The sequence below is a fragment of the Hemiscyllium ocellatum genome, chromosome 2 (assembly GCF_020745735.1).
Source record: "Hemiscyllium ocellatum isolate sHemOce1 chromosome 2, sHemOce1.pat.X.cur, whole genome shotgun sequence".
Taxonomy (NCBI): domain Eukaryota; kingdom Metazoa; phylum Chordata; class Chondrichthyes; order Orectolobiformes; family Hemiscylliidae; genus Hemiscyllium; species Hemiscyllium ocellatum.
The window spans coordinates 52,027,535-52,046,135 of record NC_083402.1 but is presented as its reverse complement, the minus strand read 5'-3'; the positions used below and the strand labels follow the sequence as shown (position 1 = coordinate 52,046,135).

The window sequence follows — 18,601 nt, the reverse complement described above, 5'->3', positions numbered from 1 at the left end:
AGGAGGGTGGGGGTGGGGAGAAAGCAGCATAGAGTACAATAGGGTGAGTGGGGGAGTGGATGAAGGTGATAGGTCAGGTAGGAGAGGGTGGAGTGGATAGGTGGAAAAGGAGATAGGCAGGTAGGACAAGTCCGGACAAGTCATGGGGACAGTGCTGAGCTGGAAGTTTGGAACTAGGGTGAGGTGGGGGAAGGGGAAATGAGGAAACTGTTGAAGTCCACAGTGATGCCCTGGGGTTGAAGTGTTCCAAGGTGGAAGATGAGGCGTTCTTCCTCCAGGCGTCTGGTGGTGAGGGAGCAGTGGTGAAGGAGGCCCAGGACCTCCATGTCCTCGGCAGAGTGGGAGGGGGAGTTGAAATGTTGGGCCACGGGGTGGTGTGGTTGATTGGTGCAGGTATCCCGGAGATGTTCCCTAAAGCGCTCTGCTAGGAGGCGTCCAGTCTCCCCAATTTAGAGGAGACCACATCGGGAGCAACGGATACAATAAATGATATTAGTGGATGTGCAGGTAAAACTTTGATGGATGTGGAAGGCTCCTTTAGGCCTTGGATAGAGGTGAGGGAGGAGGTGTGGGTGCAGGTTTTACAGTTCCTGTGGTGGCAGGGGAAGGTGCCAGGATGGGAGAGTGGGTTGTAGGGGGGGCGTGGACCTGACCAGGTAGTCATGGAGGGAACGGTCTTTGCGGAAGGCAGAAAGGATTGGGGAGGGAAATATATCCCTGGTGGTGGGGTCTTTTTGAAGGTGGCGGAAATGTCGGCAGATGATTTGGTTTATGCGAAGGTTGGTAGGGTGGAAGGTGAGCACCAGGGATGTTCTATCCTTGTTACAGGTGGAGGGGTGGGGTCTGAGGGCAGAGGTGCAGGATGTGGAGGAGATGCGTTGGAGGGCATCTTTAACCACGTGGGAAGGGAAATTGTGGTTTCTAAAGAAGGAGGCCATCTGGTGTGTTCTGTGGTGGAACTGGTCCTCCTGGGAGCAGATATGGCAGAGGCGGAGGAATTGGGAATACGGGATGGCATTTTTGCAAGAGGTAGGTTGGGAAGAGGTGTAATCCAGGTTCACACAGCCCCATTTAATCTCCCACATCCAGGCATGTTTTTAGGAGGATGGGACATATGTCAGCTACACTGCTCACCTCCTTTCCACCCACCTTTGAAGCATTTCGCAATTTAAAATTGCCCATTAGTACTTGAGCATATTGATATTCTTAACTGTTCAATTCATCAGTAATTAAATGCTTCCTCATGAGTATCTGATTTAGGAGCAGAAGTTGGCCACTCAGCTTTTCAAACCTATTCTGTATTCAACAAGATCATGGCTGATCTGATCACTCACCTTCTATCTATTCCTAGCAGTCTATGTTTGCTTTTGCTTCTTCCACCTTTTCAGGAAGAATTGTCAACACTCCTGATCCTCAGGAAAAAAAAGTCTCCTCAACTGTGTATTAAATTGATGATCCATATCTTTATACAGTGAACCCTAGTTTTAGATTCTCCCACAAGAAGAAACATGCTTTCCACACATACTCAGCAAGTGACATTTTACTTTCCTAAACTCCAAATCTAGCCTATTCAACTTATTCTTGGAAGAGATTTTCATAAGGTAGTAGTCCATATAATTTTTATGAACTATTTCTAATGCATTTATAAACTAATTCCACACTCAACATTCCAGGTGTGGTCTTGTGAATGTTCTGTATCACTAAAGACTAACCTCCTAATTTTTGTATTCAATTGCTCTGGCAATCACAAATAACATTTGATCAGCATTCTTAATTAATTACTGTACCTGCATACTAATCTTGTGCATTAGTACACCCAGACTCTTTGCATCTTAAAGTTCTGCAATCTCTCGCCACTTCAATAAAATGTTTTATTTTTTATTGTCCTTAACAAAATGAACTCCTTCCCATATCATACTCCATTTTCCAGATCTTTGCCTACTCACTTACATGACTTGTATCCTTTTGGAGTATCCGGAGTCATCTTTACAATGTACTTAGCCAACTTATCTTTATGTTATCAGCCTTTGTCCAAGTCATATATAGAAACTGACCCTTGTGGCACATCATTCATTACATCTCATCAAACCCATTTATGCCCACTCTGCTTCCTGTTAGCTAACTGATTCATATCCACGCCAATATTTTACCCCCATACCATGACCTTTATTTTTCTGCAGTAACCTTTGATTTGAAACATTAGGAAATGGATCACCATTCATTCTGGAAATCCCAACTGAACTACATCCACTTGTTCACCTTCATATCTTACTTCCTCAAAGAACTCCAATAAATTAATTAAACACATCTTTCCTTTTAGAGAATCATGCTGACTCTGCCTCATTACCTTGTGTTTTTTTTTAATTCTACTGCTATAACATTTTTTAAGAAAAGCTTGAAAATTCTTCCCTATGGCAGATGTTAAGTTAACTGGCCTTGCTTTCTGGCTCCTTCCCTCTTCAGTACCACTTCCCCAATGATTGTTCATTTCTGGCGTTCCTTCCTTCATTAGATATCCTGATTTACAGTTATTTCTGTGATGTTACTTGCATGGTGAAAATCAATGGACAAAACCTGTCTAATTCATCTGCCATCTCCTTACTTTCCACTAATTCCCCAGTCTCTATGGGACTAATGTTCACTCTGTTAACTCTTTTCCTTTATAAATGTCCATTGAAACACTTACTTTCTTTTTATATTCCTATTCTCTCATAGTCTGATATTTTCCCCTCCTTCGCAATCTTTTTAGATTAGATTACATTACAGTGTGGGCCCAACAAGTCCACACCGCCCCGCCGAAGCGCAACCCACCCATACCAACTCACCTGACCTGCACATCTTTGTGTCTGTGGGAGGAAACCGGAGCACCCAGAGGAAACCCATGCTGACACGGGGAGAATGTCAGTCGCCTGAGGCGGGAATTGAACCCGGGTCTCTGGCGTTGTGAGGCAGCAGTGCTAACCACTGTGCCACCATGCCACCCACAATCTTGTTAGCTTTTATATTCCATCCAATATTCCGACCTGTCAGCCATCCTCACAGAATTATATGCTTTTACTTTAAGTTTGATTCTACCTATAACTGCTTTGGTTAACCACAGAAGGTGGGTCATCCCCTTGGATTTCTATTTCCCATTGGAAAAGATCTACAGTTTATTCAGAAATATAATTTTTAATGCCTCCCATTGCAAATCTACTGACCTATCCTTTAACCTAATTTGCCAATTCACTTTATCTAGCTCTGCTTTTGTGACTTCATAATTACCCTTATCTCAGGTTAATATAGTAGCTTTCGATCCATTTCTTTCTCTCGCAACTGAATGTAAACTTTAATTGTTATAATTGCAATCCAGGGGCATGTTCACTATGAGATCATTAATTAATCTCAACTTATTACACAATATCAAGATCTAGTATGGCCTTCTTTTTGGTTGGCTATTCAAAGAAACTATATCAAAAACATTTTATGAACTCCCGTTGTAGGGCTAACTTGGTCCATCTAGATTTTCCAGTCTGTGAAGTTTAAAAATCCACACAATTATCATTTATCTTTCTGTCAAACTCATTGTTTCTTCCTATATACTTCAGATTATTGTGTGGTTACTGTTAGGAGTCTACATTTCACTCCTACAACTAACCTTGGGCTTTTGTTGTTTTCATTTCTACCCAAACTGCCTCTGCATCCTGTTTGCCAAATATAGATCATCCCTCTTATTGTGCTAATTCCAAGTTTAATTAATACCCACCCTCCATCCTTTCCAAGTATTCTGTCCTTCCTGAATGACATGGACTCTTCAATATTCAAGTCATTATCCAACTCTTCCTACAGCCATGTCTCTGTAATGGCAATTAGATTATGATTCCTTTATTGCTTTACATTTATCAGTTCATTTTGTTTTGTGCTAAATATAGAACCTTCAGCTATGTCCTTTTATTATTTTTGTAACCTCAAGCTGTATCTGTTAACTTGTACTTGGATCTGTACCCTCAATCCTTTAAGGTCAAGATCTGTATATTAATTTCCCATATTAATTCACTTATCTTACCTAGTCTGATTCTTGAATTAGATTTTCCCAGCTTTGATGCCTTTTACCCCCATCTTAGTATTTTCTGCATTTGATGTGGTGCTTACGTCTTTACTATCTATGTAGAAACTCTTTCCACGTCTTGCCTTGGAGATTGATATTTCTAAATGACAACTCGATCCTTCCCATTCCATGCAGCTTGAGGGCTCTCAATCTTTGCTGCAGAGAACACGGTCAATCCCGTTCCCTACCACTACATTCCCTTCTCAGCTACTCACATGTGAATGGCTTCTTGTCCCATGGTGTCCATGGTCAATTTGCTCATCAATCCTTCAGCCTATACTCTCATCCAAGCAAATGGAAACTACTTCAAAACTGGCAGATAATTGCAAAGGTTAAGGCTCCTTCACCCCCTGAGTTGCCATACCAATGTCATTCACAACCCACCTAACCCTGATCACTGATCAAATAGTCAGAGTCATAAAGCATGGAAAGAGAAGATTGTATACAAACAGTTGCGACCATCTCCTGGAATAAAAAAATCCAGGGCATTTTCCTACTTCCTGCTATATCATTGTCTGTAACTCATCCTCCAGCTCAAAACTCTGAGTTAAGAATACACATTAGCATCCAAGAGTTCCCAAATCCTGCAGTCACAACATGTTACCTGCCCTGCCCTTTTATTATGTCCTAATTAATTGTTTGTAAATTCAAACATTATTAATCCTAGTGAAACCTTACAATTACTAATGGATGTTTTAGCTTTAAAAGACAATGCAAATGAGCAAATACTCAACAATCAACTTGCCTGTTTAGTCATAGACATGTACAGCACGGAAACAGACCCTTCAGTCCAACTCATCCATGCTGACCAGATATGCTAAATTAATCTAGTCCCATTTGCCAGCATTTGGCCCACTTCCCTCTAAACCTTTCCGATTCATATACCCATCCAGATGTCTTTTAAATGCTGTACTTGTTTCTCTACGATGTTTCCTTTTATTTAATTTGAACATGTTTTGGGATGAGGGGATTCGGACATTTGAACTGCCACTGCCTCTCTGTAGCACCTCATGCAGCTTTTTAACACTTGACTGCTTTCCTGAAGCCTGAATACATTAGAAAAAGAAAAGACCACCTCCCTCCACTCCTAAACAAATTCCCTACTAGCAATCTCTTAGGTTTGCACTCTTCCATGACAAACTGCATTCTAATCTTCCATATTTATAGTAATGAGCTTTAGATATGTGAACTCCCCAGCACTTACAGGATTGTATTAAAGCAGTTAATTATTAGACCAGTTTCCTAATTAGCTAAGCCAATTTGCTCTCCAGCATTGAGCTCATTTAATCCTACCCAAATGCCCTGACCACTGAGCCAGGAGGTCTGGTTCAAGTATACCACCTTTGCAGTAGTGTGTAATCACATCTCTGAACAGGTTGATTAGAAAATATCGAATCTTGCCCATGCCTGTTTGAAATTACAACTTAATTGCAAAAACAATACTAGATTTTGTAAATAGAGAGTGACCCTTAGGATTCATTACCTTACTCAAACTCACAGGTTTATACTCTGTCTTGACTGATATAAAACACTGGGTAAAAGCAGGCAGCCAGAATGCAAAGAATGTTTCTGAAAGGATTTTGTTGCCCTCTCTGAATAGGTGGAAAGAAAGTGGGGGCAGGCATTTTAGTCAGGAGGTACTGTCTGCATATCAGAGGCATCCAATGACACTCACACTCTGTTCCTTCCAAATTGGGTTGCAACTCTGTCAGTTATCCAATACCTCTCTACCCTAAATCCCTGGATTTTGTCTCAAGAAAACTATTTCCTGATCCTGTTTAGCCTGTTGTCAGCATGTTCATTTGGATGGGCAGATTCGACTGAGCAAATGAGTGAGGGAGGGATTGAGGGAGGGAGTTCCTTTTTCAGCTCCGACTTCTTATGCTTGGATATTCTTAAGGTTGTGGACGCAATGTCTGGAGGGACTTTAAATTTTGAAATAGTGATAGTTCTCAGAATCAATTATTACACTGAAAGAGGTTCCATAGTAATTCATGCAATCAATTCTGTGGAAACACTACTGGTTGATCCTGTGTTCAACAGCTAAGCTAGGAAACCAGCGGAGGAAGTCTCTGGACAGGGAAGGAACCGAAGTTGGATCAAAAACAACACTAAAGCCATGTCATTGAAATATTCTAGGAGAGAACAAAAAATTTCAACTCGGAATTAGTTCAACTCTTTCTGGGATCTGCCTTTCAAAAAGTGTATTCTTCTATATGGACACAGCCCACTACAGTAAGAATTCAAAGAAAAGCCTTAAGCATTGTGAATAACTATTTCTCCATGCAATGAGGTGAACGAAGCTTTCAAAATATGTCTTTACATGATTCATGCCCTGAATGAAGGTGAAGGTGGATATCCTGCAACCAACAATACAACTATAGTTTTCTTTTAGCTTCTTTCTTAATAAACTAATTGTGCATGAATGCTGTTGCCTTTAAAATGGCAACAAGACACTCCTGAAAGGTGGAATTTGTATGTCACTGTAATCACTTCTCATTCATGGTCTAACAACTGGTTTAGTGCAATTCTGCCTCACGCTTGTCATCTCTAACCTCCGCCTTTTTAGCCTTTTGAATGATTGCTTTCAAAGAATCAAGCTTCTGCTTGGCATGAACATTCGTTTTAAGCAGGTAACATGAAATCTTCCAAAGTCCAAAAATTGAAGACAAATTAATCCATCTACTGGAAACTGTGAAAGTTAGTGCCCAAGCAAAACTCTACAACCTGCTCCCTTAGCTTTCTGTAAGAACAAACAACTGAATCCTTTTGACTTAATTGAAAGGCAAATACAATAGAGTCCTGAAATGGCATTTTGACTGCTCTGGAAATGGAAAAAAAATCATATCTTAGATGAAAATCATTTACATTGATTCAATTTAGTAAGTATGATTGCAAGAGCTGCCAGATGTATGCTATTAATGTATAAATTCACTGAAGTTTGATGGCTTAAAATGTTATTTCCCCAAAACTTGTAAGTGGTAATAGAATTCCAACATTCCCCTGACATATTCGACGGATATTAAAAGGCAATCTCTCAATTTTAAAGTAGTGCCATATTGTCACATGATTACTTACCTGTCTGACTGAAGCTCTACTTTAAGAATGTTTATGAAGAAGTGTTCAGGTCCTTCAGGAATATTGTCATCAAGAATATTAAATGAGATCCATTTTGTAATTTCTCCTGGTTCAAAAACCAATCGCTCAGACTTAAAGGTGAAATCCAAGCCATGTAGCGCAGTTCCATTGTCTGCCTGATACCACAATTGAATGCTGCCTAAACTGCCATGATATCGTACAATTGTAACATTAGTCTGGCAAAAAATGGGAAATTATAAAGGTTATCATTTCGTAAAAAGATTAATTTCTTTCACAATGTAATAAAAATCTGGTGTTAAAGTTTGCAAAGAGATTTCTACTTGCATGTTACTACTTTAAAAATTATAAGTTAAGATACCAATTAACTAATTCGTCAACAAATACAAGTCTGAAACCTTTGTGCAGCTATAGTTCATTAGCAGCACCTATTGAACGCTGAACACAAAAAAAAACCTGGGAAAGACAGAAGTACCAGGCACTTTACTATTGGCTAAATATATGTTTATCTGACAATTGTTATGCTGCATATTGTTAAATTAAATGCACCTAAATAGCATATTGCAAATACATAATAGGTAATGGAAATATATCGGGGAATATAATGGGGGACTTCTTTTTTCAAAGATTTTGTTGCCATTAATTTCTGACAATCATATTTATTTTTAGAAATCAGATAAGATGAAGCTTATAAGATATTTAATCACCAGTCAGGTTTCTCTTCAAAAACATAACAGATCTAAATGTAGATGGCATTATTTCATTGGACTTGAAGCATTATTGTTAATTAATATTTCCTGTTTACTTAACAAAATATTTTAAACTTAACAGAATAACTACACAGAGGCTGATATCTCATCACCTTTAGTTACATGCGCGTAGTATATTGTCTGTCGCCAAGCAGCTCAGAGTCAGTCCCTGAACTCAGGAGACTCTCTGAATCTTCTGTTTATTTCTGTCAGCCAGGGCCCCCTGGTGGGCCAGGTTAATAACCCCAATTGAGGATCTCAGAGTCAATAAGAGCCACCTGGTTCCAACCACTACATCTAACTATAAATATCTCAAATTTAACCAAATGCAAACGTTTATCTGAATAAGATCACAAGGTTAGATAAAGCTTGTAACTTCAAGTCTCCACAACAAACATATCATCCACTTCCACCTACTCTGGTTCTTAAATTTCATATCAATACAGATTTCTTGTATAATACATCACACTTGTTCAAAATGCCTAAATTGTTTGGTCAGGTTCCCTTTGCAAGATGGAGAGTACAATCAGGTTGTTCAGTGTACTGACATTCAAAGTACTGTGAACATCTCAACAAAGTCTTGGTTTCCATTTTGCAAGATTATTCTTTAAGTACATTACACAACTCGTTTATGGCATAATTAATGGACAAAGGGCCTATTATATACAATGATTGCAGTAAAATTTGAATTGCTGCCAAAAATTGCAGGCCATGATTTTGTGAGAACATTGATTCATGCTGCAGGGCTCATCTAGAGTGGTTCAAGCTGTAGAACCTTGGCTTAAACAATGCTGTGATCTTTTCAATGATGTTTTGTATGGCAGCACAGTTCTCATTATATGCATGCTAGTTTGGTGAGTTGGTTATAGAACATAACAATACAGGACAGTACTGGCCCTTCAGCCCACAATGATGTGACCTTAATCTAAGATCAAACTAACCTACACACCCCTTAATTTACTGCCGCCCATGTTCTTGACCAGCAGTCGCTTAAATGTCCCTAATGTCTCTGACTCTATTATCTTCCTCAAATTACCTTAAAATTATGACCCCTCATGACAGCCATTTCTGCCCTGGAAAAAGTCTCTGACTATCTACTTTATCTACGCCTCTCATTACTTTGTACACCATTATCAAGTCACCTCTCTTCCTTCTTCTCTTCAGTGTGAAAAGCCTGAGCTCAATTCATAATACAAGCCTTCCAATCCAGGTAACATCCTGATAAATCTCCTCTGCACCCTCTCTAAAGCATCTACATCTTTCCCAAAATGAGATAACCAGAACTGGGCACAATATTCCAACTGTAATCTAATCAGGGTTTTATCGATCCGCAGCAAAACCTCGCAGCTCTTAAACTAATGCCCCATTAATGAAAGCCAAAACACCATACATCTTCTTAACAACCCTATCAATTTGGGTGGTAACTTTGAGGGATCTTTGTATGTGGACCCCAAGATCCCGCTGTTCCTCCACTCTGCTAGGAATCTTGTCTTTAACCTGTATTCAGCATTCAAATTCAGCTTTCCAAAATTAATCACTTCGCACTTATCCAGGTTAAACACCTACCACTTCTCAGTCCAGCTCTGCATGCTGTCAATGTCTTGTTACAGCCTGCAACAGCCCTCAACACTATTTACAACACCACTGACCTTTGTGTCATCAGCAAACTTACTAACCTACCCTTCCACTTCTTCATCCAGGTCATTTATAAAAAACTATAAGAGCAGAGGTCCAAGGTCAGATCCCTGAGGGACACCACTGGTTATTGACCTCCGGGCAGAATACTTTCCATCCACTATCACTCGCTGTCTTCTTTTGGCCAGCCAATTCTGTTTCCAGACAGTCAAATTTCCTTATATCCCATAACTTCTAAATTTCTGAATGAGCCAACCATGGGGAACCTTATCAAATGCCTTAGTGAAATCTATATACACCAAATCCACTGCTCGACCTTCATTAATTTGTCTCGTTGCATCCTCAAAGAACTCAATAAGGCTTGTGAGGCATGACCTGCCCCTCACAAAGCCATGCTGATTACTTTTTGGAAAAAACATAGTTTGACTAATAGTCATAAATCCTATCTCTCAGAATCCTTTCCAGTACCTTGCTTACCACAGACATAAGCTGAAAATGTGTTGCTGGTTAAAGCACAGCAGGTTAGGCAGCATCCAAGGAACAGGAAATTCGACGTTTCGGGCCAGAGCCCTTCATCAGGAATGAGGAGAGGGTGCCAGGCAGGCTAAGATAAAAGGTAGGGAGGAGGAACTTGGGAGAGGGGCGATGGAGATGTGATGGGTGGAAGGAGGTCAAGGTGAGGGTGATAGGCCGGAGTGGGGTGGGAGCGGAGAGGTCAGGAAGAGGATTGCAGGTTAGGAGGGCGGTGCTGAGTTCAAGGGAATCGACTGACACAAGGTGGGGGGAGGGGAAATGAGAAAACTGGAGAAATCTGAGTTCATCCCTTGTGGCTGGTGGGTTCCCAGGCGGAAGATGAGGCGCTCTTCCTCCAACCGTCGTGTTGTTATGTTCTGGCGATGGAGGAGTCCAAGGACCTGCATGTTTTTGGTGGAGCGGGAGGGAGAGTTAAAGTGTTGAGCCACGGGGTGGTTGGGTTGGTTGGTTCGGGCGTCCCAGAGGTGTTCCCTGAAGCGTTCTGCAAGTAGGCGGCCTGTCTCTCCAATATAGAGGAGGCCACATCGGATGCAGCGGATGCAATAGATGATGTGTGTGGAGGTGCAGGTGAATTTGTGGCGGATATGGAAGGATCCCTTGGGGCCTTGGAGAGAAGAGGGTTGTGGGACTATGAGGTTGGAGGCGGTGGTTGGGAGATCCTCTGAGGTGATGAGGTTATGGATGGTCTGGGAGATGATGGTTTGGTGGTGGGAGGTGTGGTCATGGTCAAGGGGGCAATAGGAGGAGGCGTCCGCGAGCTGGCGTTTGGCCTCAGCGGTATAAAGGTCGGTGCGCCAAACTACTACCGTGCCTCCCTTGTCTGCCAGTTTGATGGTGAGGTTGGGGTTGGAGCGGAGGGAGTGGAGGGCTGCACGTTCTGAGGGTGAGAGGTTGGAGTGGGTTAGAGGGGTGGACAGGTCAAGTCGGTTAATGTCGCGGCGGCAGTTGGCTATAAATAGATCGAGGGCGGGTAAGAGGATATGTGGAACAGTCCATCTTCTGCAACTACACTGGCACCACCCCCCACCTTTTCCTCCGCTACATCGATGACTGTATCGGCGCTGCCTCGTGCTCCCACGAGGAGGTTGAACAGTTCATCAACTTTACCAACACCTTCCATCCCGACCTCAAATTCACCTGGACTGTCTCAGACTCCTCCCTCCCCTTCCTAAACCTTTCCATTTCTATCTCGGGCAACCGACTCAACACAGACATCTACTATAAACCGACTGACTCCCACAGCTACCTGGACTACACCTCCTCCCACCCTGCCCCCTGTAAAAACTCCATCCCATATTCCCAATTCCTTCGTCTCCGCCGCATCTGCTCCCAGGAGGACCAGTTCCAATACCGTACAGTCCAGATGGCCTCCTTCTTCAAGGAACGTATAACTCCCCCCAGACGTGATCGATGATGCCCTCCACCGCATCTCCTCCACTTCCCGCTCCTCCGCCCTTGAGCCCCGCCCCTCCAACCGCCACCAAGACAGAACCCCACTGGTTCTCACCTACCACCCCACCAACCTCCGTTTACAGCGTATTATCCGCCGTCATTTCCGCCAACTCCAAACGGACCCCACCACCAGGGATATATTTCTCTCCCCTCCCCTATCAGCGTTCCGCAAAGACCACTCCATTCGTGACTCCCTCGTCAGGTCCACACCCCCCACCAACCCAACCTCCACTCCCGGCACCTTCCCTGCAACCGTAGGAAATGCAAAACTTGCGCCCACACCTCCTCCCTTACTTCTCTCCAAGGCCCCAAGGGATCCTTCCATATCTCCACAAATTCACCTGTACCTCCACACACATCATCTATTGCATCCGCTGCACCCGCTGTGGCCTCCTCTATATTGGGGAGACAGGCCGCCTACTTGCAGAACGCTTCAGGGAACACCTCTGGGACGCCCGAACCAACCAACCCAACCACCCCGTGGCTCAACACTTTAACTCTCCCTCCCACTCCACCGAAGACATGCAGGTCCTTGGACTCCTCCATCGCCAGAACATAACAACACGACGGTTGGAGGAAGAGGGCCTCATCTTCCGCCTGGGAACCCTCCAGCCACAAGGGATGAACTCAGATTTCTCCAGTTTCCTCATTTCCCCTCCCCCCACCTTGTCTCAGTCGATTCCCTTGAACTCAGCACCGCCCTCCTAACCTGCAATCCTCTTCCTGACCTCTCCGCCCCCCACCCCACTCCGGCCTATCACCCTCACCTTGACCTCCTTCCACCTATCACATCTCCATCGCCCCTCCCCCAAGTCCCTCCTCCCTACCTTTTATCTTAGCCTGCCTGGCACCCTCTCCTCATTCCTGATGAAGGGTTCTGGCCCGAAACGTCGAATTTCCTGTTCCTTGGATGCTGCCTAACCTGCTGTGCTTTAACCAGCAACACATTTTCAGCTCTGATCTCCAGCATCTTCAGACCTCACTTTTTACTACAGACATAAGACAAATTGGTCTCCAATTTGCAGGGATTTCCCTATTCCCTTTCTTGAATGGAGGAATAACATTCACGTTCCTCTGATCATCCAGTTATGCATTAGCCAAACCTTTGCTGTCCAGCAGCCATCCTCTGTTTTGATTTGATGACTGAAGTACTGAGGGAGCTGTGGTTTGGCACACAATGAAGATCTCTATGATATGCTAAACACAGTCACACACCCATCGTACTTCAAGAAGTAGAAATAATGTGCATTGACTGTGATACAGCTTTGCAATTAAATGTCAGGCTTGCAAAGTGTGTTGCTGCTAGCATTCTGCACCATCAGGATATCCACTATAATAATAAAGTCACAAGCATGCCCTGCCTACTTCGCTTTGGTCAGACAGATCTCAACAAAGCTTGTGAGAAGCGCTCCAGGGAAACATGGTCACAGTGGAGCGCCAGACACCTTTGAAACCTGCCTGACCTGCTGTGCTTTTTATAGTGCCACACTTTTCAACTCTGACTCTCCAGTATCTACAGTCCTCACTTTCTCCCAAAGGAAACTGAGTCAACTGTCCCTCTTTGGGGGTTCAATGGAATGGAAACCATGTGGGCTGTTTTGAACACAAAGGAGGAGTTTAGCAAAGCTGTTGCCTCACTTGTTATGGGCAAAGCTTCAGTATTGATGCTATGATGCCTGAACACATCAAGTACAAGAACCCAGCATCTCTGAGGCATCTGCATGAACTTGTGTGTCAATGTTGGATAGAGGAGATTCAAGGATTAGGGTGATCACAGCATATGCAGCAACCATTGTGGCCTCCTCTGGCTAAACTTCATCATCAATATATTCACTCATGTTTCTCCTTTCACACTGCAGATTTGTCCCAATCCCAGTGTGGTTTCAGAACTCGACCACGTATGTTTGACATGATCATCTCAGTCTAGCAGCTGCAAGAGAAATGCCACAAAAGAAAGGACACTACTATATATTACCCTAATTGATCTCTTCAAGGCATTGACCAAGTGAACAGAGGGTGGGGGGCTATTTAAGCTATTGGGGAAAAAAAATGGCCTTCTCAGTAAAACTCATCAATGTGACAAAGCATTCAATGACTTCGAAGAAGAAAGGGAAATTGGAGATGACATGATTGTTTGCAAGTACAGAGGGTAAAAGGGGGAAGTTTTTTGGAAGGAATGTTGAAATCACATTTGAAGGGGAAAGGCATAGTACCCAAGAAACAGGAACAGTTAATAATATCCGGTAATATTGTGGTTAGAGAGAAAAGTTGGGGAATTACAGAATTTGTGGGAATAGGAGTGAATGCATCACAGAAGAAACTTGTTACTAAAATGGGTGATTAAAATCAATGAAACTGATGCCATTGGATCAGCCAACTAATCCAAAAACAAGCAGCATTTTTCTTTCCTGAAAGTAATGAAATCTATTAAATATTTTTACAACACTACCTTAGCATCCTTTCCTTAATTTTCTTGGTTATAGTTACTTTTTAACCTTTGTGTTCTTCATAAATTAGTCCATACTATCCCTTTCCATATTGCAAATATGGCTAAGAAGTCTTAAATCACTGACTAGTCAGATACATAAATTATGACCTTCTGCAAAATATTATTCTGAGCTGATTCAAGGTAGCAAATGCCATTTACTTTAATAAATTATAAATATATTTAAGAATTTTGTCACCTGTTCTCCATTCTCAAAGGTTTTGAGATGTTCATTCAAGAATGCAAATTGACCATATGGAAAATCGCTGGCCGCCATAGTGATGTTAGCAGAGTTAGATGTGTCGTTAATCATAGCACCACCACTGACACCGGTTAACTGCAGTTGATAATATTGTTTCTCTTCAGGAATATCATCATCCACTGCCTGAACAGCAAACGTAGTTTTACAGTTACAAACCAAACATCTGAGCAAATACAAATTTTAAATATATGCAAATTGCAATAAACTGGAGGTACCAAAAAAATCCTTTGACAAATGAAAGAAAATATGGTAAAAGTGCACAATAGGTCACTGGTTTCTATAGAGAGAAGAGAGGAATTAATATTTCATGTCTGGATCTTACTCCAGAAGTGGAACACATCTCAAATTAAGGGGGATTTCAAAAGGAATGAATTCACTTTGGAATGTAGAATATGAATGGACAATATAAAATAGAACTACAGTACTAAGGGAATGCAGGAGCTAGAAGGACTTGACAGTATAGTGTATAAAAAATTGAAGGTAGAAGTAAAGATGGAGAAAGCAGTTAACAGCATTCAGGGGCTTTAATTAATATGGGCAGAGAGTATAACAGCAAGGAGGTTGTGCTGCATTTACACAAGACACTTAGCTGGAGTATTGTGGACAGCTCTCGATGCCATAACACATAGAACATAGAACATTACAGCGAAGTACAAGCTCTTCAGCCCTTGATGTTGCATCACCCTGTGAAACAAATCTGAAGCCTATCTAACCTCCAGTATTTCATTCTCATCCAAATGTCCGTCTAATGATTGTTTAAATGCCCCTAAAGCTGACAAGTCTACAACTGTTGCAGGCAGTGTGTTCCACACCCTTACTACTCTGAGTAAAGAAACTACCTCTGACATCTGTCCTATATCTATTGCCCCTCAATTTAAAGCTATATCCTCTTGTGCTAGCTATCACCATCCGAGAAAAAAGGCTCTCACTGTCCACCTGATCTAACCCTCTGATCATCCTCTATGTCTCAATTAAGTCACCTCTCAATCTTCTTCTGCCTAATGAAAACAGCCTCAAGTCCCCCAACCTTTCCTCGCAAGACCTTCCCTCCATACCAGGCAACATCCTAGTAAATTTCCTCTGAACCCTTTCCAAAGCTTCCACATCCTTCCTATAACGCAGTGACCAGGACTGTATGCAATACTCCAAGTGCGGCTGCACCAGAGATTTGTACAGCTGCAGCTTGACCTCATGGTTCTGAAGCTTGATCCCTCTACCGATAAAAGCTAACACACCGTATGCTTTCTTAACTACCCAAACAACCTGGGTGGCAACTTTGAGGGATCTATGTACAGAGGAGCCTAGATTATCCGAACAAGATGGGGGCACTATTTCGTTCGGACAACTGATTATTCAGTTAATTGATTTTCTCTGGGGCTCAGAGTTTTCGTGAAATCTGCTCCCTGTTCAGGAGCACACCGTGTGCAAGACCCCGCACCCCCACCCACCTCCACTGCCTGCCCGACCAACCTCATCTGCACCCACCCTGCCCCTGTCCGCCCTCCAACCCCGTCCAACACCGCCCCCTGCCCGCCCCCACCCCGTAACCCCAACCCCCCAACCCCAACTCCACCCCCTTGCCCGAACCCAACCCTGTCTGTTCCCACTCCCACCCCAACTTTTAAGTTATTGTGATTTCCCACATTGTACCTAGTTTTGCTTCATGCTAATATTACATCAAGCCATTAAAGGTTCATAAGTAATTTCTTCTTGAATATATGTATGTGCATTTTCTTCTGTGTCTCATAAATGTCTTCAATTTCTCTGATCACGTTTGCTATTGATTTATATTTATGTTAATATTGTTCCAGCTAATATATAGTTTTAATTTTCCACTTAAACATTTTACAGGGCATTTGATATTTTCACTTGTCTAGTTAAACCTGTCCGTTCCTCTAATATAGTTCTTGTTATTTTGAGCTTCAGTATTAACTAGTTCTGAAGCATAGATGCATTCCACCATTTAGAACAGAGAATGATGCGCTGACTGCATCCAGCATTTTATACATATAAAACAAAAATATCTGTATCCGGATATGTCTTTTTATTCATTCATAGGATGAGGGCGTTGCTGGCTGGCCAGTACTTATTGCCCATCCTTAATTGCCTAGGCAGCAGTTTAAGAGTCAACTACATTGCTGTGGGTCTGCAGTTGCATGTAGACAAGACCGGATAAAGGTGGCAGTTTCCTTCCCTAAAGAACATTAGGGAACCTACATTAATACAATACTTGACAGGCTGATAACTTGTGATATTAAGCTTTAGAGTCATAGAGACGTACAGCACAGAAATAGACCCTTCGGTCCAACTCGTTCACGCCGACCAAATAGCCCAACCCAATCTAGTCCCACCTGCCAGCACCCGGCCCATATCTCTCCAAACCCTTCCTGTTCATATACCCATTCAGATGCCTTTTAAATGTTCCAATTGTACCAGCCTCCACCACTTTCTCTGGCCATACACATGCCACCCTCTGCGTGAAAACGTTGCCCCTTAGGTCTCTTTTATATATTTCCCCTCTCACCCTAAACCTATGCCCTATAGTTCTGGACTCCCCCGCCCCAGGGAAAAGACCTTGTCTATTTATCCTATCCATGCCCCTCATGATTTTATAAATCTCTATAAGGTCACCCCTCAACCTCCGATGCTCCAGGGAAAACAGTCCCAGCCTATTCAAACTCTCCCTATAGCTCAATTCCTCCAACCCTGGCTACATTCTTGTAAATCTTTACTGAACACTTTCAAGTTTCACAACATCTTTCCGATAGGAATGAGACCAGAATTGCAAGCAATATTCCAACAGTGGCCTAACCAATGTCCTGTACAGCCGCAACATGACCTCCCAATTCCTTTACTCGATACTCTGACCAATATAGGAAAGCCTTCTTCACTCTCCCATCTACCTGCGACTCCACTTCAAGGAGCTATGAATCTGCACTCCAAGTCTCTGTTCAACAGCACTCCCTAGGACCTTACCATTAAGTGTATAAGTCCTGCTATGATTTGCTTTCCCAAAATGCAGCACTTCACATTTATCTAAATTAAACCCCCATCTGCCACTTCTCAGCCCCTTGGCCCATCTGATCAAGAGGTAACAATGATTATTTTACCTAGTAACTATTATGCTATACTGGAAACTTGTCAAACTACCTCATGTTCTTGTGATAATGAACAAAAGTTGCAATCCTGGTCATTCCTGAGCCCCATCCCAAACATGCTTATTAAAGAGTGCTGAGGACAACTGTGGCAGTTTTACTGACAGACCAACAACACACAGCTTATTCCTGAGCAACTAACAATTGAAACGTCTTGATCTGAATTATTCCAAAATGTGTTCAAATTCTCTCACCTGAATCAAAATGGTGGCCGACGACTGCTTGTCACGCATTAAAAGGGCTCCACTTGTTTCAACAAATTCATTCAGATTTTCTGGAATTATAATCCAGTTAACTATAACTTCACCAAAAATTGCTGGACCACGTACTAATCTGTAGGAGAATAAAAAGTATTAAATATTATATGACACAAATCATTTTGTTTGAATCTGGTAATCGAAGTATTATGAAGAATATAGAAAGATGATGTTGCCCCTTTAAACCAGTAAATCATTGTATTTGTATTGCGAAAATGGTAGATGGACATGTATACAGCATTATGTTTTCCTTCAGTCTTCCTCCTCTTAGCAAAGGAAGATTGTTTTGGAAAAAGTAAGTGTTCATGCTGCGATCACTTCTTTTTGCACAATAAAATATAAATATGTTTCAATAACTTGAAGATGTGGGGATATATACTTGTGAATAGCTGCCCCAATTACATCAGATAGCTCCAGTAAGACAGACCCATCATCAAAAAACACTAAACTGCCCCTTCAGGAACTGGAGGAAAGTGAGGACTGCAGGTGCTGGAGATCACAGCCGAAAAGCACAGCCGGTCAAGCCGTGTCCGAGGAGCAGGACAGTAAATTCTCCTGCTTCTTGGATGCTGCCTGACTGGCTGTGCTTTTTCAGCATCTTCAAGAACTGCACTTGAAGACTGTCAAAAAGATAAATAACAGCCATCTTAAGGACATTCAACCTTTACTTCATAAAAATAAGGATGAATTAATTTACCTGTTAATCTTAATGGTCTTTGGTACAATGATTTTATAAATAAATGACACTTACGTTATGAACCCAGTCCCATTGTAGCTGCCCACTGGCTCTCCAATTAGGATCTGCTTGGTTGATTCAGCTATGGCAATCATCCCAGATGATCCACTGTCACCCAAAATGATGATGGTGGCACTTTCTGTGGAAGAAATA

The 18,601-nt window shown here is 42.3% G+C and overlaps 1 protein-coding gene across 1 annotated transcript in view; it reads right to left on the bottom strand.

Moving 5' to 3' along the window:
- The window catches only part of adgrv1 (adhesion G protein-coupled receptor V1), a 566,067-nt gene that overhangs the window by 304,027 nt on the left and 243,439 nt on the right, over positions 1–18,601 (bottom strand). Inside the window, 4 exon segments of the mRNA XM_060841343.1 lie at positions 7,166–7,401; positions 14,238–14,423; positions 17,650–17,788; positions 18,464–18,583. Of these exon segments, the coding sequence (XP_060697326.1) occupies positions 7,166–7,401; positions 14,238–14,423; positions 17,650–17,788; positions 18,464–18,583 (681 nt within the window).